General features: G+C 37.4%; 1 protein-coding gene across 5 annotated transcripts in view; it reads right to left on the reverse strand.

Annotated features, from left to right (window-relative positions):
- Nucleotides 1–116: 116 nt before the first annotated feature.
- MAK (male germ cell associated kinase) overlaps nucleotides 117–18,645 on the reverse strand; it is a 32,951-nt gene continuing 14,422 nt past the window's right edge. For all 5 annotated transcript variants that reach the window (XM_054815938.1, XM_054815939.1, XM_054815937.1 and 2 more), the window contains 8 exons: nucleotides 15,177–15,344; nucleotides 13,112–13,432; nucleotides 11,908–12,098; nucleotides 11,256–11,386; nucleotides 10,139–10,267; nucleotides 8,120–8,194; nucleotides 5,219–5,347; nucleotides 117–2,020 (listed from right to left, as the gene is read on the reverse strand). In XM_054815938.1, coding sequence (XP_054671913.1) covers nucleotides 1,866–2,020; nucleotides 5,219–5,347; nucleotides 8,120–8,194; nucleotides 10,139–10,267; nucleotides 11,256–11,386; nucleotides 11,908–12,098; nucleotides 13,112–13,432; nucleotides 15,177–15,344 — 1,299 coding nt within the window. In that variant the 3' untranslated portion in view covers nucleotides 117–1,865. The remainder of the gene's footprint in view (nucleotides 2,021–5,218; nucleotides 5,348–8,119; nucleotides 8,195–10,138; nucleotides 10,268–11,255; nucleotides 11,387–11,907; nucleotides 12,099–13,111; nucleotides 13,433–15,176; nucleotides 15,345–18,645) is intronic.

Genomic DNA, 18,645 nt, shown 5'->3' on the forward strand with positions numbered 1-18,645 from the left:
CAGTTTCAGTGTTTATTAGCATTTGTAAGGAAAGCATGTTTCTTCTAGCCATATTTAGTGCCATAAATAGTACCTATTTATTTTTCTGCTCTAGGTGACTTATGGACATGTGAGCTACGGCCACATTATTAGTTAATTCCTGGAACAGACTGTGATTTTAACTAAGTTGCTGGCATATTGTACTAGCGATGGGCGATTCCTTTCTCTTGGGGGTTGTTTTGTTTTTTTTTTTTTAAATTATAAATCCAGTGCATTTATGCCTGCTATAAAAAGTCTGGGGTCATCCTTCATTGCCATAGCCAGTTACAGGTATATTATACAGATAAATTAAGATGCACTTAGATAGCATAGGGACATCTGTTAGTACTAAGGGAATGACACATACTTAAGCCTAGGCCAATTGAATTAAAGTCTCTAATGCATTACTAACCAGATATTCCTATCCCTATATAGCTCTTCCAGTATTAAAGTGGCATTTTCTTTAGGTACAATTTTCATAACAAAATACTCGACTTTTTGGTACAACTGTTTTAGATTAAACTGACTTCCAGTAAGTTAACGTAACCCATATATTATGGCACATTAGGTCAACAACAGGAATTTAAATTTTTATATGCAGTTATAAAAGCCATACAAATACATTTCTCTTTTACAACACTTAAAGTAATCATTAACAGCTTTACATTTTTAAAGAATGTACTCTTTAAAATGGCAGGTTTAACATAACTAATAAGTCTAAAGCATGTATTCTAAACATGGCTGTTAACAGAAGTAGCCTAGATCAACATCCTAAAAACAATTTATTGTACATTGCAAGGTCCTTTGCGGGGTATTACTATAAAACTTAACATAGAAGCCAGGGAAAGTACTGAATGAGCATATAAACAGTGAGGTATTGTATTATTAAAGTTTGTCTGTGTTTTCAGGGACCCAAGTCAGCCTTTAAGATCTAAACCAGAAAGCAACGAACAGCCCAATATCCTCCCTCACGTAGCTTACTCAACTTCTGTAGTTTAGTTTGATCACTCAATAAAGACATGCAGAAACAGGAATTTACCGATAATTTATGCCTTTTTGGCTAATTCACCCTTTAAATGACTGACAGACTGCAGTGATTCAGGCTCCTGAAAATATCACTGTGACAGATGTAAATCTCCACAGATCTTTGACCAAAAGTGGTCATAAGTTAATTATAGCAGTAGAATCTAATTTTTTAGACTTCACTACAGCTCACTGAGGTAAGTCTAGGATTCAGTACTTGTTTAGCTATTTTCCAATATTGCTGTATCATTCTGTAGCCGTACATGGGCCAAGTCTTTAGACCATCCTTGAGTAGTAGTCATAGTGGATTGCTTATGTCCTACTACAAGGAGTTCAGTTCTCATTGCTATCATGAATATTTGCATATTACAGACCCTAAGGAACTCTTAGGTACAAGTGAGTTCTGAAATCCTTGTTTGAGAGCCTGGTATTCTTCACCAAACCCGATCTGTGCTTTCATCTTTCTGATAAGGAATCAGCCCAATACCTGAAAGCCTGGTGCTGCTCTGCCTTAACCCTGCTTCTAGCTGCTTGTGCACTTCAAGCCTATGCCAATAGTGGATGTCGTACTGCGCAAACAACCATAGCAGTTGTTTTAAGAGTACAAGGATAGGAGATCCATCTATAGAAAAATGTCGAGTGAAATCTACTTCTCAGTAGTTTTGGCAATGTGTGATACAATACTTCAGTAAGTCCTACTTTATAGCCAGTATTTTATGTGGTATTGCATGTATTATACAGGTAATAGAACACAACAGGCATTTCAGGTTTCCAGTGCAGGAGAACTGAACACAGCTCACAGAAAATGCCATCCTGTATAGATCTCATCTGTTTCCTCCATATTTGGCCACCCAGTCTGTTCTTCCATGTACTGGCTGAATTGTTGGTGGGCGAGTTAAAATATTCATGTTTTTTGCTGCTGAATTGAAAGTAGGACCTGGTAACTGAACATGAGCAGCTTTGCTTTTCCAGGAATAATCTGAAAGAAACAAGAACTCAGAATTAATTGTGACTCAAGAGGTCACTCATTTGCAGATGAAAGAATGAGAGCTTAAAGATGACTTGTGGTACTACTCAAGAATGCTAACACAGCAGGATGCTTTGGTCTCTGATATGCTGTCTATGCTTGTTTTCAGATAAGGTTAATGTTTCCTATAGTTTGTGTATCTTATTAGTAATTCTCATCTACTGTATACCTGTTTTGCAGCAGTCCCTTGAGGAAACATTGAGACTGAAAGTCAGTGGAAAAACTGATGTGTTTGTCTACAACTCTGTATCCCTATTGCAAAACTGCTACAGAATGGAAGTGTTCTTACCTCTAAAGCAAATATTTTAAAAAGCAGGTAATTACAACACTGATAAACTTAAGACCCAAACAGCCTGAAGGACAGCGTCTGGAGACCCTCTTGTTCCTTTTGAGATTTTATGCCTTTTATTCCCCTCCTGCTTAGCTGAGAACTCCTGGTGTACCTGGTGGTGAGTCCTCTTCATTTCCTGTCTCTCTGTTGATGTGGTAGAATCTGTTCCAAGTCCGCAGGGTTTTTTACCCCTTAATATTAGCCTCCACCTGGTCTCAGGCACTGGTAGTAGTGCTCTACTGTATTCCCAGCCTTCCTACTCAGATTTCCCCTTTCTGCATTTCAGATAATTGCTACTTCCTCAAGTGTCATGTGATTAAAGTAATTGCCCTGCCACAGGGGCTTACAGCTCATGGTTTTCTTCATGTTCATCACCAATTCTGCCATTTTCCCAATCCTTTCAGTCATTTGGGACCTCTCTTATCCAGACTCCTGCTATACCTTACCATTGTCCCCTTTGCATTCCTAAAGTATATCCTGCCCCTTCCATTCCTTTTGTAGTTTTGTAGTTCATTTTTTATTAGATATTACTAATATTTTTTTTTAATTTAACATGTTACAGATAAAATAACTTTTTTTTTGTACCTATCATTCTGTTTCTTATGGAAAACCACCTATTTTTGGTGGTCTTTTTCAACAGTGGTTTCAACCCATTAAGGAGCAGGTGAGGATCAAGACATTTAAAAAGGAGGAATTTCAAAGAACTGGAACTGGGGGTCAGGTCTCCACCTCTTTGAAAACTAATACTGTTCCTTTTTATTGTAAGCTGGCATTCCCTATCTTTCATCAGTAAGTACAATTCCAGCCTACCTTCTCTTGGCAATGTAGGTCACTTTTCTCGGGTCTTGGCATTTTCCTCAGAGAAACTGATCTTTTATATTACATTAAACTATTGTGACATTAAAAAACTTAACAGAAAAATGAAGATAGCAAAAACAATTGAGAACATAACTTACTTCAGTTTGGATAATACAAAGCAAAGGGTCACCAAAATGTTAATGTTGAAGTATTGACAGATAAGAGATAAAACCTGCTATTTGCTTCATCCTTCTCTCTCTTCCCATGCAAGTCTGCAGAGTTTAGGCTAAATGTGAAGGGTTCAAGGAATAGGATTCTTGCTCTTCTCCAGGACATGGAAGAGTCTCTTAATTGACCTCCATCTGCCAGCCTTTCTGACTGTTACTACACATTTTCCATTTCTAATTAGAGATTTAACAGTGAATTTATTTCTTTGGATCACCATAAGTAATTCCTTTTCATTGTCACTATTCACAGCAATCTAGAGATAGTGGTGGATTTTGTCCTCCTGTGAAATTCTTGATCCACACACTGTGACAAAGCAAAACTCTAGCTGTTGTATTTCAGCGGTGAGTTGATAAGATAATGAAGTGCAGCCCTAGCCTTCCCTGGTGGGTTTCTGATCAGCTCAGACTCAGAATATGCATACATCTAAGCATATTTTATATATGTGTGCCATCTCCTTCCTTCCTTCCCTCCCTCCCTCCTTCTCTGAAGTCACTTTCAAGTTCCTAAGGGGAACAGGTAACTCAAAAGAGCATGTCAGCAAAAAGACAACATTATTAAGCAGGACTATATCAGATTGGTCTGTCATAGGCCTGTTAAACAATTCATGATTAGTTTAGGGCCTTGCTATTTCCTCTGAAGAAACTAGAAGAGTGTGCTGTTGGGTTTGGACAACAGCTCTAAACTGTCACTCACACTATATCCTGAGCACTTCTGTTCATCTTCTCTGGATTGGAAACGCCAACAAAGAAGGTGCTCAGAATGTCATCAATACTGTAGAGGATCCAAGGTAACAGTTACATTCAGAACAGATCTCACATTGTTTATAACTGATGAATGGAACAGTCTTTTAATGTGTTTGTTAGTGTAATGTACAGCTGCATCACTACTGTATCATAACTATTAAGAACTGGTCATTTGCATTCTTGTGTTTGGCTTTTACCTTCTATAATGTAGCAACATTGAAAGTTTCACTTCACAAAGCACTCTTGGGATATTTCATGGGTACAAGAGTAGTGTCATCTCAAGTATCCACAGACTTACATAGCCAACACAGTGAAACGCTGTCTTATATAAGCACCACAGAAACCACAGGCCAACTAGATAGGGCCAGTAAATAAGAGAGAAAATAATTTTAATTTACTGCTTATACCATAGCTGTAACATCATTTTGTAATTTACTAAGTCACTTGATGAAGGTCTTTGCCTTTTTTTAAATTGTTGAGGCCACTGTAAGCATGGATCAGCATCATTCAATTGCATTAAGTGATATTAAACTGATTAAAGACCCACAGAAGACAGCCCTAACCTACGTTAAAGTTACTGTCAAGAAAATTCCAAATCCACTCAAATATAAAGCTTTTTTAAAAAACTATTTTGCACACTTACTATCTGGTGACTGTATCAATTCCTACCAGCTACATAAATCACGGATTTATATTTGTGCCCAGTCTACATAACTATTTACTACAGAGTTGTGGAGTTACATTATTTTTACAATTCTGCTTAACCCTTCACCACTAATGAACAGTAGTTGAGCAAATGGTCCTAGAATTACAAAAGGTTTGCACCTTTATTTTCTCTTTTACCTAGCAAATGATAGTAGGAATATTTTTTCTAGCTATCAGAACTGCCTCTAAACACCTACATTCAAATTCACTTATGTTAAGAACAATTTATGCCCAAGAATTTTATTTACAAAACTTGAAGAAAAACTTAGGGCTAATAAATCTTACGGGAGGCATGGGAAATGAACATTGTGTCTCAGATATGTATGGTAAAAGGATGTTTCTTACCTGATACAGGTGCACCCAGAGGAGCTAACTGTATCCGTTGTCCAGCTGATCCAACTTCTTTTTTATGAAAGGAAGGGATATATACTCCAGATGGGTTGTAAGCAGCACCACTTCCAAAGCCAGGATTTCCTGTTGACATTACAGAGATTTAGTATTTTCAGTTGCATTCAGAAAACCTTGCCTATTTTTTTGATAGTCACTTCAAAATATATTTGCAGTACCACAAGAGTACTAAGTATGAATATTCTTTAAAAACTCCCTAGTGCTTGTCTGTTGAAAAAAATAAATATTCATTCTTTGCTTTGTATGTTAGTTGGACCCTTTACAGCACCTAACAGACTAAGTTGCAGATCCAGTACATCTGATCTGCAGTTCAGCAGGAATAAAGACAGCAGAGCAGGATGAACATTTCATCAGCACTTCCATTAAACTTGGATCACATAGAAAGGTTTACATTGAGTTTTAGAGAAAGGTAGGGTCTCACCTTTTACTTAGAGCTACTTGCTTTACTGGAAGCTGGTTTAAGCCCTTCACTATTTGAAAACTAGCACTCAACAGTACTCTTGTGCTCAACATGTTCAGCCTAAATCTATCTAAAATAACGGAACCAAACTTCTCTTGTGGGAAGTGGTGCACCACTTGAAGTTGACTTTGCCGGTTCCACAGTTAAAGGCCTGCTATGAAAGTCAGACCCAGTTACCCTCTTTCTTTAACCCCAGTTATAATTTTACTGTGCCTAGTTTTGGTCCAAATCTTTCTTTAAAGCAGTGCTACCTTGGGAAGGTTGACATAACCATCCTCATTTCGAAGCTGAGAAACATGCATTTACACACAAAATTAGTACTGAAATTATTGTCCTATAGCAGAGGGATCTGTTAACAATATTTAGGGTCTCTCCAAGAAAATTTCTTACCTTCTCTGTGTCTGTCATCACTTGGGACAGTGTTAGGACTGCTGGCACAATGTCCCAAGAGAAATGCTTTTTGCTAGTGTGTGGTATTCAGTAGTAGTAAATTTGTGAACTACAAGGCCATACATGGTAGTTTTAATTTGACCTTTATCAAGCATGAACATTTTTGTCATACTAATATTCAGCCTAGTTTCAATGGTAGTTGCAGTAAAACACACAATATCTGATTTCATAGTTTTTCGGTCTCCTAATCTCTGGCCATAGTGCAATCCCAAAATGTTCCTCTTCACACAGATGCTCCCAGTCCACTGTGATAACATCAGAGCTCAGAGCAGTGGATCTGTAAGCTGCAAAATTAGTCATCTACAACCCCAAAAGGGTATCCTCATCTAATTACAGCTGTGTTGGGTCATTGCATACCTCCCTGTTCAGGAGCACTAACAAAAAGCATTCAGCTAACTCAGTTTTGCCACTTTCCCCAAACTGTCACTTCTACGAGTTTCGCAAATAGTTGGGTCTCCATGTGGCTTCCCTGTGCCCAGTTGATGCCAGTCTCCAGCACAGTAAAGAATGACACAAAAGTCCTGGTGAAAAATGCAACTTTAATAAAGTATTCTACTAAAATTTAACTTTCTTGTAATCTTTAAGTTAGTCTTCCTTTTCAGGAATTTGCCTGAAAAACAAAACAACACAGTTTTAGTGGTTTGTTCATCTGCCTGTGTGCACATACACACACACACATTCTCTTATTCCCCCAGTTCCTAATTATTTCACAGGGAGCGGTTCATAGCTCTAACAGCTCAGTAGCATTCCTTAAAATTCTGAGGTCTGAAAATAAGAACATGGCAGGCCTCAATTAACATAACATCAAAAAGACTACTTCTGTCAGCTTCTTATCTACAGCTCAGCAAAGCTGCCTATCTGTCAAAAATTGCTCAACCATTTTTTGGTTCTCCTTACCTGTCAATGTCCAGTGTCCTTTATGAACCCTTCTGCAGGAGATGGAAGAGTACAGCCAGGAGGAACAGTCTGGGTGAAACAGAGAGGTCTGGAGAGGTGATCTTTTGTTGGATGAGAACAAGGGAAGGAGCAAAAAAGAGTTCAATATAAAATAACAGAATAGCTACAAATAAAAAAAACCCCAAAACAAACCTCTATTGAAAAGCACAGGTCCTTACCTTTGACCACTGCTGTACAAAAGAAAAGAATTCTTGCTATAGAAGTTATTCATCCATCAGGCATCCAGGAGGTCTGGCAGCAGGCATATAGGCAAGCACTCACGGCAATGATGTCAGCAAGTGTAAACGTGGCCCAGGCCATATCCCCTACCTCAAACAACACATGCCTGATTCTTCATAAAGGATAAAGTCATTGAATTGTTTGAACTGGGTAGTGAGTTCAAAATACCCTACAAATAGTTGCAATGAGATGTATCACACAGGCAGTACACACCAGAGGGGCCAGAACGTGGGGGAGAGGTGAAACATTCCAGAAGCTTTACAATGCTCACAGCAAAGGGTGTGTTTAGACGCACACGAGGCTGCCTGGAAACCTGAGTTTCCACCCCCTCACACTAAGGTAACTCCACCAAAATCTATGCAATCACAGCGCTGTAAAATCAGTGCAACAGAGAATCAGAATGCAGTCAATGGTGCAAGTCCCAAGTGCTGTTATGAACAAGCAGTCCTTCAGGAGACAGCATATGCTGCTTCTTTAGGATCGCTTCTGCACTGTTATCCAGCAACAGCGCAGTGACATGGTGTGGATTACAATTAGGGTAATAGAATACTATGCTTCAAAAGACACGGAATAAGTGTCAAAAGTCCAGAAGAAGTCACAATGAAGAGAGCAAGGTTTGAAAGAACAGATTATAACTGAAACTGAAGTATATGATCATTTGGAATCTGCATTGTAAGTGTGATTTTTACAAGAAAACGTAAAACATAAATATGAAATGTGCAAAGAAGCCGTCTATAATTACTATAAATTACCTTTTGGATCCTCTAATTTTTCATTCAACCTTTCTTTGCATGATAGCTTTTCAATAGGTATAATTAAGTTCTCATCTGTAGACAAGGAAAATGAAAGGAAGAAAAAGATGGGAAGACAGAACTTTAGAAAAAAGCATATGAAGAACCTGGATAGGTGATATAAAAGAAATGAGGGAAAACAAAGCAAGAAGGAATAAATATCTGACATTTTTGTAACTATCGTGCCTCATTCCTATGTTTTCTCAAGCAGGAAATGTTACTCTAACTAGTTACTTTACAAGGTCCTTTCTAATAATGGAGTAAAAATGTGATTTACCAACAATGCAATCACATTCCAGTCACACAAATACATAAATCACAAGTTTAAGCACTCAGCGTATCTGCAAAGTTGACTGATCCTAACCTTACAATTCTTCATAAATAAAGCATTTATAACTATTTATTCTTAACTTCTTTCACCTTAGGGCAATGTTGTGGATGAGGAAAAAAAAAAAAAGCAGTTAAACTAAAAGTAGTTATTTAAACAGTAAACAACACAGTGTCAACTTTCAGTTCTGTCAGTATGAAAAAAGAAAACATACATAATTTACATGTGTTGTATATCCGTGACCAGTGCTCCAGCTGTCCTGGTTTCATGTGTATCTGTCTTAAATATTGTTGCCTCCTCAGTATGTGAAACATCACATGCGATTTAAGATAGTGACAGAAATAATACCAAGTATTTTCAAATACACAAAATAATCAGTTTTAGGGGTTTTTTTCTTTAAACTTTTGGTACATACCCAAAGTAAGTCACTAAGACAAAAGCAGGATTTTTACCATTAGCATTAATGTTAATTTTATATTCAGTGCAATTCAGTAGGTAGATGTCTTGCTTATTGATGCATACTTTTAGAAACAGCTCTTTGCCTTTTTGCACCAAATTCCCTTCCAAGACTATTTTATGAATATATTAATTCATTCTGAGGCACCCAGATACTGTATTTTGGAAAATAAAAAGATACATACAATGATTGCTTAAAAACGTCCGTTCTATTCCATCAAAATTCTGGTAGGTGCTGTTATTGTTCCACTTCCTAAAACCTTTTGCATAATTTCAGATGAACAACTTACAGCTCACCTGACATTCAGAGGGAAAAATCAGGTTTGTTCACACTGCAGAATGGCTACTAAAGTTCTATTAAAAAGGGGTGCAGCATCTGCATGTAAACAAATCTTCCAAAGTTCTTTCTGCACGAGGATGTAAGGCTAGGTGGCGTATTGCCATTCAGGTATTTGAGAATGGCTCATGCTAGCTGGACAATGGCTGCAGAGTTGTTAACAAGGTAGCCTCCCGTAACAGGGTGATGGGACTGTGTACTTAAAGTATACGGCTTGATGGTCAGAAGATAGATTTTTAGTCTTGAGTCTGATGCCTTCCTCAGTAAAATCTTAGATAAGCCATTTAACTAGTCTTAGTCTTCACTCTATAAAATGCTCATAATAGTGTTCTTCACAAAACATAGTACCAAAAGGCACCTTAACTGCAACTTCCTGGCTGAAAATAAGGGGACTTTTCATGCAGCAAAGTATTTGGGACAAGGCTGGTAGGTTGTTAAAAGACATGTTTAGAATATTAGGCAGTACTTTTCTTACATGAGTATACCACCCACCATCTTTTCTTCATATGCGAGACTGCTGTTTGAGAAGTGTTCCATGACACACTGACCAGGCAGTAATGAGGTCAAACTACTTGTTTAAATTAACACCGTAAAATAAAGGTCTGAGAGGATTCTGGACAAAATTTATCTTGACAGGACTTTATAATAGGGGCTGGTCTATACTTTATGATCTGAAAGCAAAATACATAGTTTACATATGAAGAAGCTGTTATTTTAAGAGTCTGTCATTAAAACAAGAAAAAAAATGTTAGCCTAGAAGCTAAGCCTGATAACAGAAGTTAAACCAGATAGTCTTAACTAAATTAATTAAAGTTTGATGAGATATCATGTGACCGCTTTTAATTAATTACACTTTTACCTGTAGTATTTCTGTTAAAAGTCACTCCTCCAGTATGTGCCAGCGGTTTAGAAAACAACTGGTTGTTCCAGGTTCCATGTGATCCTTCTTTATTGACTGCTACTAAAGAAACACTCTTAGGGTTTACACCTTAGAAAACAAATTACGGAAAATGTTATCAACACCAATTTTCAAACATAATTCAACCAATGAAAAATGGACGTTTCTGGAACAGTAAAACAACACTGAATTATTTGTGATACATTGTAAACATCATTAATGTAAAAGAACAATGTCCATTGATTAGGTTAGATTTTTCAACCAAACCATGAAAACTAGAGACACTGATTTAAGAAAAATTCTCCTCATGCTTTCAAGAAAACTTATAAAAGCCTTTTTAGTACAGTTACTTGGTTTCCATAAAATCATACTCTTATTATTTATATCTTTGACTCTCAAACAATTAACACAAATTAAATATACCTATCAAAAACTAGGGTTCTCAAGGCTGAAAATAAACTCTTTCTTCAAGGGATAAGTTAAAAAGGAGGATAAAGAGGTTCTTGTTAGTTCAGCATGTTATGAGCATTACAAGAGTTAATGTGATTACACTGCATGAAAACAGCTCCCAGATCCAGTGGTAACAGAACTAAAGTAATATGGATAAATAAGAAATATGCTCCTTGGAGCTATTATTCTCTTAAGTGCTGAAATTAATTATTTTTTACATCTATGCTTTTCTCATTGAAAACTCTACTAAAACCAAAGAGACATTAGAAGCATGCTTAAAAAAAGATAAGAAATACAGATAGGCTTTCCATTTGTGTTATCTTTAGATAGGGAAGCTCTATATTGGATTTGTATTACTGAGGGTTTTATACGTTACTGGCCATAAGAGGGCCTGTGAACTTGTATGGTGTACAAGCAGTGTCAAGCTTTCTTCCACATTTACGTAGCCAGGAACTTCTGCATCAATTGTGATGATATATGTTCTGGGAAAGGCATTTAGTCCAAAACTTGAAAATTTAGCCTGGTTATGAAAAGCAAAATTATCCAGTGTGAAATCTAAAGTTCAAGTGTACTGTATGTAAATTGTTCACAGCTTGTATTTTCCGTATGTATTGACTTTTACCCTTACCAGGTAGGTATCTTGATTGCCTTAGATAGTACTGCTTTGCTGATGTATTTGATCTTCCAGAATCATTTCTCATCAGAACCTTATTTTCCCCTCCTGGCTGGATACAGCATGCAGCTTTTGGTTCTGGCACACTGAAAAAATCAAAATGTTCAAACAATGTGACCAACAATGTTCAACAATGTGACCAGCTTGGAATACCACTAGCTGACCCTAGCCTGAAGAGTGCAGTGCTCCTCTCTTATCCTACTTTCAGCAGTAGAATTTATTCCCACAGAGTAACAGCCAAATCTCATACTTCATGAAAGTTTGACCAGGGACTTTGAAGAAAAATAATAAAAGCAAATGTGGGTAACTTTGGCAGAACTTAGTACCTAATTTAGCCGACGTAGGAAATGAAGTTAATGTATCTGATTTTAGTAAAACACACAGTTTTTAAATAACACAACGAACACCTAAACCATACAGTGGCTGAAAACAAATTTGATTCAGTTTGGTACCATATCAACACCACACCCAAAGCTGGTCTGCTCATACAGCTCTTTGCATTCTTGCAGAATTTTGGTGACTTAATTTTTAGCAAATTGTCTTAATCAATCTACTGGACACTCTTTAATAAAAAAAAAAAATGTAGTTTTATAATTATAGGACTTACCTAATAAGACATTCCTTGTTTTTCTTTTCTTTTAACAGTGCAATACTAGGCTTCTTTGAACATGACATTCCAAATTCAGTGTCATCCAAGTCATCCCAGCTATCCACAGCCTTTACCAAAGTCTGACCCCATCGTCTTCTGCAGCTTTTAGGACCTATTGCACCATTCTGAGGGCCACTAGCTGCTTGTTTCTATATTAAAAAGGGGGAAAAAAACCCAAACCCTTCAATTCAATTCTAAAATTTTATATTTTGTATCTAGTTCACTTCCTCACTACCCCTTAGGAAATTTGAGGGGAATTTTTCCCATTGTGTTGTACGTATTTTGGTCATAGTCTTAGAATGATTTTAAGCACAAAGCATAACGATAATGTTGGCAGATATTTTGAGTGTAGCTCTTTTGGACCGTCAAATTGCTCAAATATATCTGAAGTAGTGAAGTTAACGTTCTATTTGCAGATCCAGTTCAATGGTCAGCCTCTACTACTGGTATTGTGCTGAACTCATGCTCTTGACAGTGGTAGATAAACTGGCAAGAAGTAGGGCACAGTGGTGCTCAGGGTTTAGGAGTACCAATTGCTGTGTCCCCAAAGTAAATACAGCAAATAAAAGAAGTTAGTCAGGCCTTTCCTTAACATTGTCTTCCAAATAAATTATTAGGTATTAAAACTGTCCTTTCATTGGACTATAGTTTGTTTTCCAGTATTCTGAATACGTATTATTTTTAACATACTTTATATTAGAGTTCAGCAAGTGTAAGTGGAAATCCAAATAAAGATTGCAAACTGAAGTTTAATATTCATCTTGCTAAAAATCTTCCTTGTTAAATTCTTACCAGCTTAGGAATTGGACAAACTGCTTGAGGCAAGTGAAGTTCTCCCTTTCCACTTCTCTATTGCATAGTAACAATATTTTTGTGAATTTTTTCTCAAAAGTCAATAAACAATAGCTGCCTTAACTACATTGCTGCATAAGCATGCCAGTAGGGGCTGTTATAAATGAACATACATTGTTGTTACAAGCAATCTATTCTTCTGATTTGCTGTAAAATTTTAATAAGTGTCTAGTTATATCCTTAATTAGTCCCTAATTATCCATCTGCATTTCCTCTAATAAACAGTATGATAACTTTCAAGGGATCACCTGGCTGAATGTAGTAAGAACTTGTAATAGAACCACCTAAGCATTTATTGAAGACAACTTACTGGTGATGAGTTTTTATTGATAGTTGGAAAAAATGGTTGTGCCTGTGGCTGCTGCTGGTTTTGTACTTGCTGGTTAGCTGTATTCTGAGGCAACTGAATTTGCTGGAGAGGCTGGTGGTTAACCTTTGACAGGGGCTGCGGCTGTGTTTTGTTGGGTACATCAGGTGAAGACAGAGGTTCTGGCTTGGATATAGTTTCCAGTTTAGGTAAAGCTGGCTTTGGCTCTGTTGGCTGAACTGCTTTAATAGGAGTCTGCTTCTCCAGATACTGTGGAGGAGGTCCTAAAACTTGGCCAACTTGAAAGTAAGGGTACTTCAAAGCCTGAGAAGAAGACACAATATTTTACTTCAAAACGTTGACTTTGGTAACCTCATCAAGGATCTAAGCAGGTTTCTGAAGAACTTGAGGGAGCTCTACAGCACAGATAGAAGATGGATGCATAATAAGATCATATGTAAACAGCGGGTATTGCTAACTGTCAGTTCTGTACTTTAAACTCTTCCCATCATATTTTAGTAAGATGGATCCACTTGTACATGTTACAGCAGTCACGTCCTTTCTTTCCATCCTTTACTTCTAAGTTTTGTGGAGTCTGTGTTTTGAGGTACATTTTACATTCAATACCGTTCCATATTCATGCAATAACAAATTCCAATCTTAGAAGAGGTAGTTTCCACTACCTTTAGCATATGCTTTATTACATGTTTCCACTGCTAACTATGTTTTGGCTTTTTTTTTTTTTTTTAATAGAAAACCCCAACCCCCCCCCCCCCCCCCAAAACCAGAAGTGTGATGATTACCATTTAATATTAATGTATAGGATTTACAATTAGAGGATGTTAATGAGCAAAGTTTCTCCTGCATTTTCTTATCACTGGCTTTTCCTGTTTTTGTTTTTCTTTGAAGTACATTCACTGTGGTTGCTGTACCTTCATGGTATTTATTAGGAAATTACAGTGTCTGGCTTCAGGCAGATATGCATTTCATTCTTTTTCTCTGACCTTTTCATGTCCACCACTAGATGCACTGCAGGGAGATACCTTACTGATACAGCGCCTCCTATGTCAAAACAACACACTCTGCTACTCCTTCTGGGTAGGATCCTACTCTTTGTTAGTTCTCAAAGAGATGTTTTGCCTCAGCTGCACTTGAGAATTGCTGCCTTTGTACGCATTTCCACGTATATGCATTAAACTCTCCCTTTTGGCTGTGGATTACACAACTGCTGCAGCTGCTTCCTTGACAACTCACTTGGGCAAAAGCTGGTTATTTGCTTTCATAAAGCATTGTGTGGCATTCTGTGTAGAGATATATAGCACCAGACTACAGTTAGATCTCAGTGACTTTAACAATAGATATGCTTTATAAAGTGGAGAGAAATAGTTGCTGTACTTTGCACCATCTACTTAACCACTCCTGAATCACTTACGTTACATTCACCTAGGATAACTTGCAATGTGTCCTTTTTGTTTCCCAATTGTATTCCCCTTTTATACTTTCTAAATAGGATTGTATTAGGTATGAATACTCAAAAATCAATAGAATGTAACCATCTTTGGTACTTAAAATATACATACTTCATGTTTTAAAATTAACTTGGAGAAAAATGGAGACCTTGTGACCTATTGGTATGTTCTTCACAAAGTTCTTTCCTTATCGCTTAGTACAGTTTACATCCCACCTTCAGGTAAAAATAATCCTTAGTTCTTCCACACTGCACTTCATCTGCAGCTTCACAAAAAGCAAAGCTTAATTTTCAATATCCCCCTTCATACAGATGGAGGAGGAAAAATGAAGACGACCGAGGTGACTTACAGTTACAATTCAGGAAACCTGCAGCTCAGATGTTTTTCTGTCCTGTACAGACAAAGTGTTATGATGTCTGCTGAACCAGATTAGAACTTTCTCTCCTCACTACTCAGTCTAATTCTCACCACAGTGTTCAAAAATGAGAAGACTTTTCTCTGGCTATCAGTGTTAGGACAAGCAAAAGGTTTCTGTATCTACAATTTTTTAACAATGCAAGAAAATTCAGTCGTATACTTAATCATTCAGGTGCTCAGACCTGACTTGCTGTAGGTCTCTTCTTTGGATTCCAGTTCAGCATATCACTCATAAGCTGTATTGCTTCATTGCTTGCATTTGGGATGAGAGTTTTTAGGCTTATAGGCACACATTGTGGGAAACGGAAATTCATGGCAGAAGCAAGGTGGTATCCTTCTGGCCAGTCACTCTGTTTCAATGAAAAGAAAAATGAGTACAAAAAAAGAACAAAGACTACATATCTTATGTAGCTTAAGTCATGCTTGGTCTGCATAGCTCCTTCCTATATAGTGGAAAACACTATTTTCTATTACTATTTTCTGTTACTAGTTATACCACCAGTGAACCCAGCATCAGTCTCCAATGGCAGTCCTTCTCAAGCTCTCCTGTAGGTAAGGGTGGAACCATCATTGTGGATACCACACTTGGACATATTCTATCTGAAGGAGGAAAGAGTGCAGCAGTACTGAACATCCCATCTGTCACAGAAATGACCTCAAACAACTGACTTCAACATATCTTCTTTATGGGAATAGTAGAAGCGAGTAGAAGCGAGGCCCTTCCACCCAGCATTCCATGGTTGTGTAACCATGATGCAGCCTATACAATATACCCCTTATAGATAGTCAGTGATTAAATTACAACTAGACGCTACTGCAACAGGAAAAAACCATGACCACCAGATGAAAACTTTTTTTTTCTTGCATGTTTAACTTGCCAGAAGTAAAACCTGAAGTCCTTAGTTGCTTGATAATTGCATTGTTTGAATACAGAATAAGATCAGCAAAGACCTCAAGAGATCATCTAGGCCATACCCTTGTCCCTTCCTGACAGGCATTAGTCTCAAAAAGCTTCCAGTTTCCGGTACTCCACAACTGCTCTAAAACAGTCTATTCCAGAGCTTAATCCTCCTCAAGATTAGAAAAATGTACTTTTCTGTTGAAGCAATACAAGACCATTGTTGAGTATGCTATCATCCATGAATACCAAAAAGGACTATTTCTTTTGTCTCTTTAGAGCAGCCTTTTTGTACGTTAGAAAGTGTATTATTTCTCCTTTGTTCCAGTCTTCCTTTGTAGGGTAAAGAAGCCCAAACAATTGAATTCCTAGGTCTGGGCTTTTTACGTTTTCCCTATTCTCTGGACTTTGATTTTTCTCTCTTGAAAGGCAAAACTTACAGCTGAACATAATATAACAAGTGGAACAGGAAGATTAGTTCAAACATCAGTGGACTATACTCCTTTATCTACACAGTCATATGGTATTTATCTTTGCTTTAACAAATATTGTTGACATACAATGCACTATGTAGCTCCTACATCCTCTTCTACAGACATGTCAGCTGGATAGTTATCCCCAGATGTTTATGTGGCTGGTTATTCCTGGCTAAGTACAGCCCTCTACACATTACTAAAGAAATTTTTTTTTCAAAGCTACATCTCTAATTTTATAAGAAACTCTGAATTCTAATCTTGTCTTCTAACATATTCTGTCCTTCCCAGCCTGCTATCTACCAATTTAAGAAGTAAAAGCAGCTCTCCTATGAGGACAGGATGAGAGAGTTGGGGTTGTTCAGCCTGGAGAAGAGAAGACTCCAGGGAAACCTTATAGCAGCCTTCCAGTACCTGAAGGGGACCTACAAGAAAGCTGGAGGGGGACTGTTTACAAGGGAATGGAGTGATAGGACAAGGGGTAATGGCCTTAAGCTGAAGAAGGGTAGATTTACATTAGATAGTAGGAAGAAATTCTTCACTGTGAGGGTGGTGAGACATTGGAACAGGTTGCCCCCTGTTGTGGGTGCCCCCTCCCTAGAAGTGTTTAAGACCAGGTTGGATGGGGCTTTGGGCAACGTGGTCTAGTGGAGGGTGTCCCTGCCCGTAGCAGGGGGGTTGGAACTAGATGATCTTTAAGGTCCCTTCCAAACCAAACCATTCTATGATTCTAAAATCTATTCTGTTACAAAGCCTTTTATACAATTAAAAAATTTCATCAGATGCACTATCACTGAAGAATCCTATTCATCAATTTATCTTTCATTTTGAGTGCAAACCAGAAAAGCTTGCTCTCTGAATAAGGCTTTCCAAACAGGTATTCACTTATCATGCAGTTTGTTTATATAAATACACTGATTAGAATGCTATGAGGGACAGCATCAGAAGCCTTACTGAAGACAATGTATGATATTAGTGTTTCTCCTCTAGCCACAAAGCTTGTTACACTACTATAGGAGTAAAGTGGATTGATTTGATAGAATTTGGTCTTAAGATACCATGTTAGCTGTTACTCGTTATGTACATCAACTTACAGTTTTAGCTCTATTAACAGAGTCTACAGTAATTAAAGTACTCAAATATAATTATAAACCAACTTTGGTTAAAATAAGTCTCAAGACTTCAAGTGACTTTATATTCCACCTCAGAGAGTAATTTGTTCATTTAAATTAACAGAGGTAGACTCTTTCCTTCTCTGCTGCATCTCCCTCCTTTGAGTTGGTGACATTGTGTCTGCCAGAGATAGCGCCAAAGGAACGATTTAGAACTGAGTAGCAAGGGCCGAGTATTGAAGTGGTGAAGTACAGGCATAGGGTGACCACAGTACAAGCGCAAAAATTAAATATACGTTTCAATTTTTAAAAAGAAAGAATTTGGAATTATTTATAGTTCCATTGCCAACCTTCAACTAATCAAAATGCATTTTATTAATCTCTCCTTTTCAGATTGTCATCAGCTTTTTCATTAAATTGGCATACTCCTAGTGCACCATCACTGCTAGTACTTGAATGGTGCAACTTACTGCTTTACTTAATAAATAAAGCCACATTTTATAAATAAAGCAACTTCTTTTCTAAAATAAAGCAAAACAGTTGCGTATCACTATTTAAAAAACCCAAACTCACAGATGTCATTAGTATGGTATTACGGACTTAAAGAAAGGCAAATTGGAATGAAGATAGCTTCTGGGCATAATTCCTGTAATTCCTTATTGCAGGATAATGGAATAAATGAAAACATATGTCTGAAAAAAATCACTATTTCTAAAACTATCTGCAAAACCAGACTATTTAAACAACTGCTTGCGTTTTTTCAGAATGCAGAACAGTAATTCACTTGTAACAAATGCACAATTTGTTGTGATAATTCCTATCATAATATTTAAGTACTCTTCTTACATGGTGATCTCCCTGAAGAAGGCCTTAGCATTGTCATAAGGAGATAAAATTCCTAAGTCTACCCAGCAGATGACAGGGGCACAAAGGCAGTAATTACAGCTTCCTGATCCTAGAAGGCTGATTTACAGTCTCTCTAACCCTTGGGGTCTTTAGAAGAGGCTACGGTTTTCTCTGTAAGACTCAGCTGGTAATGCTCCCTGCTTTCCCAAGCAATCCAGGAATGACAGTGTAAACAGTCAGCATTTGCTTCTGCTCAACTACTTAGAAGGTTGGAGAAATAATACAGCAGTCAGCTCAGCACTGCTCTGCTACTACACACAGT

Source organism: Grus americana, chromosome 2 (assembly GCF_028858705.1).
Source record: "Grus americana isolate bGruAme1 chromosome 2, bGruAme1.mat, whole genome shotgun sequence".
Taxonomy (NCBI): domain Eukaryota; kingdom Metazoa; phylum Chordata; class Aves; order Gruiformes; family Gruidae; genus Grus; species Grus americana.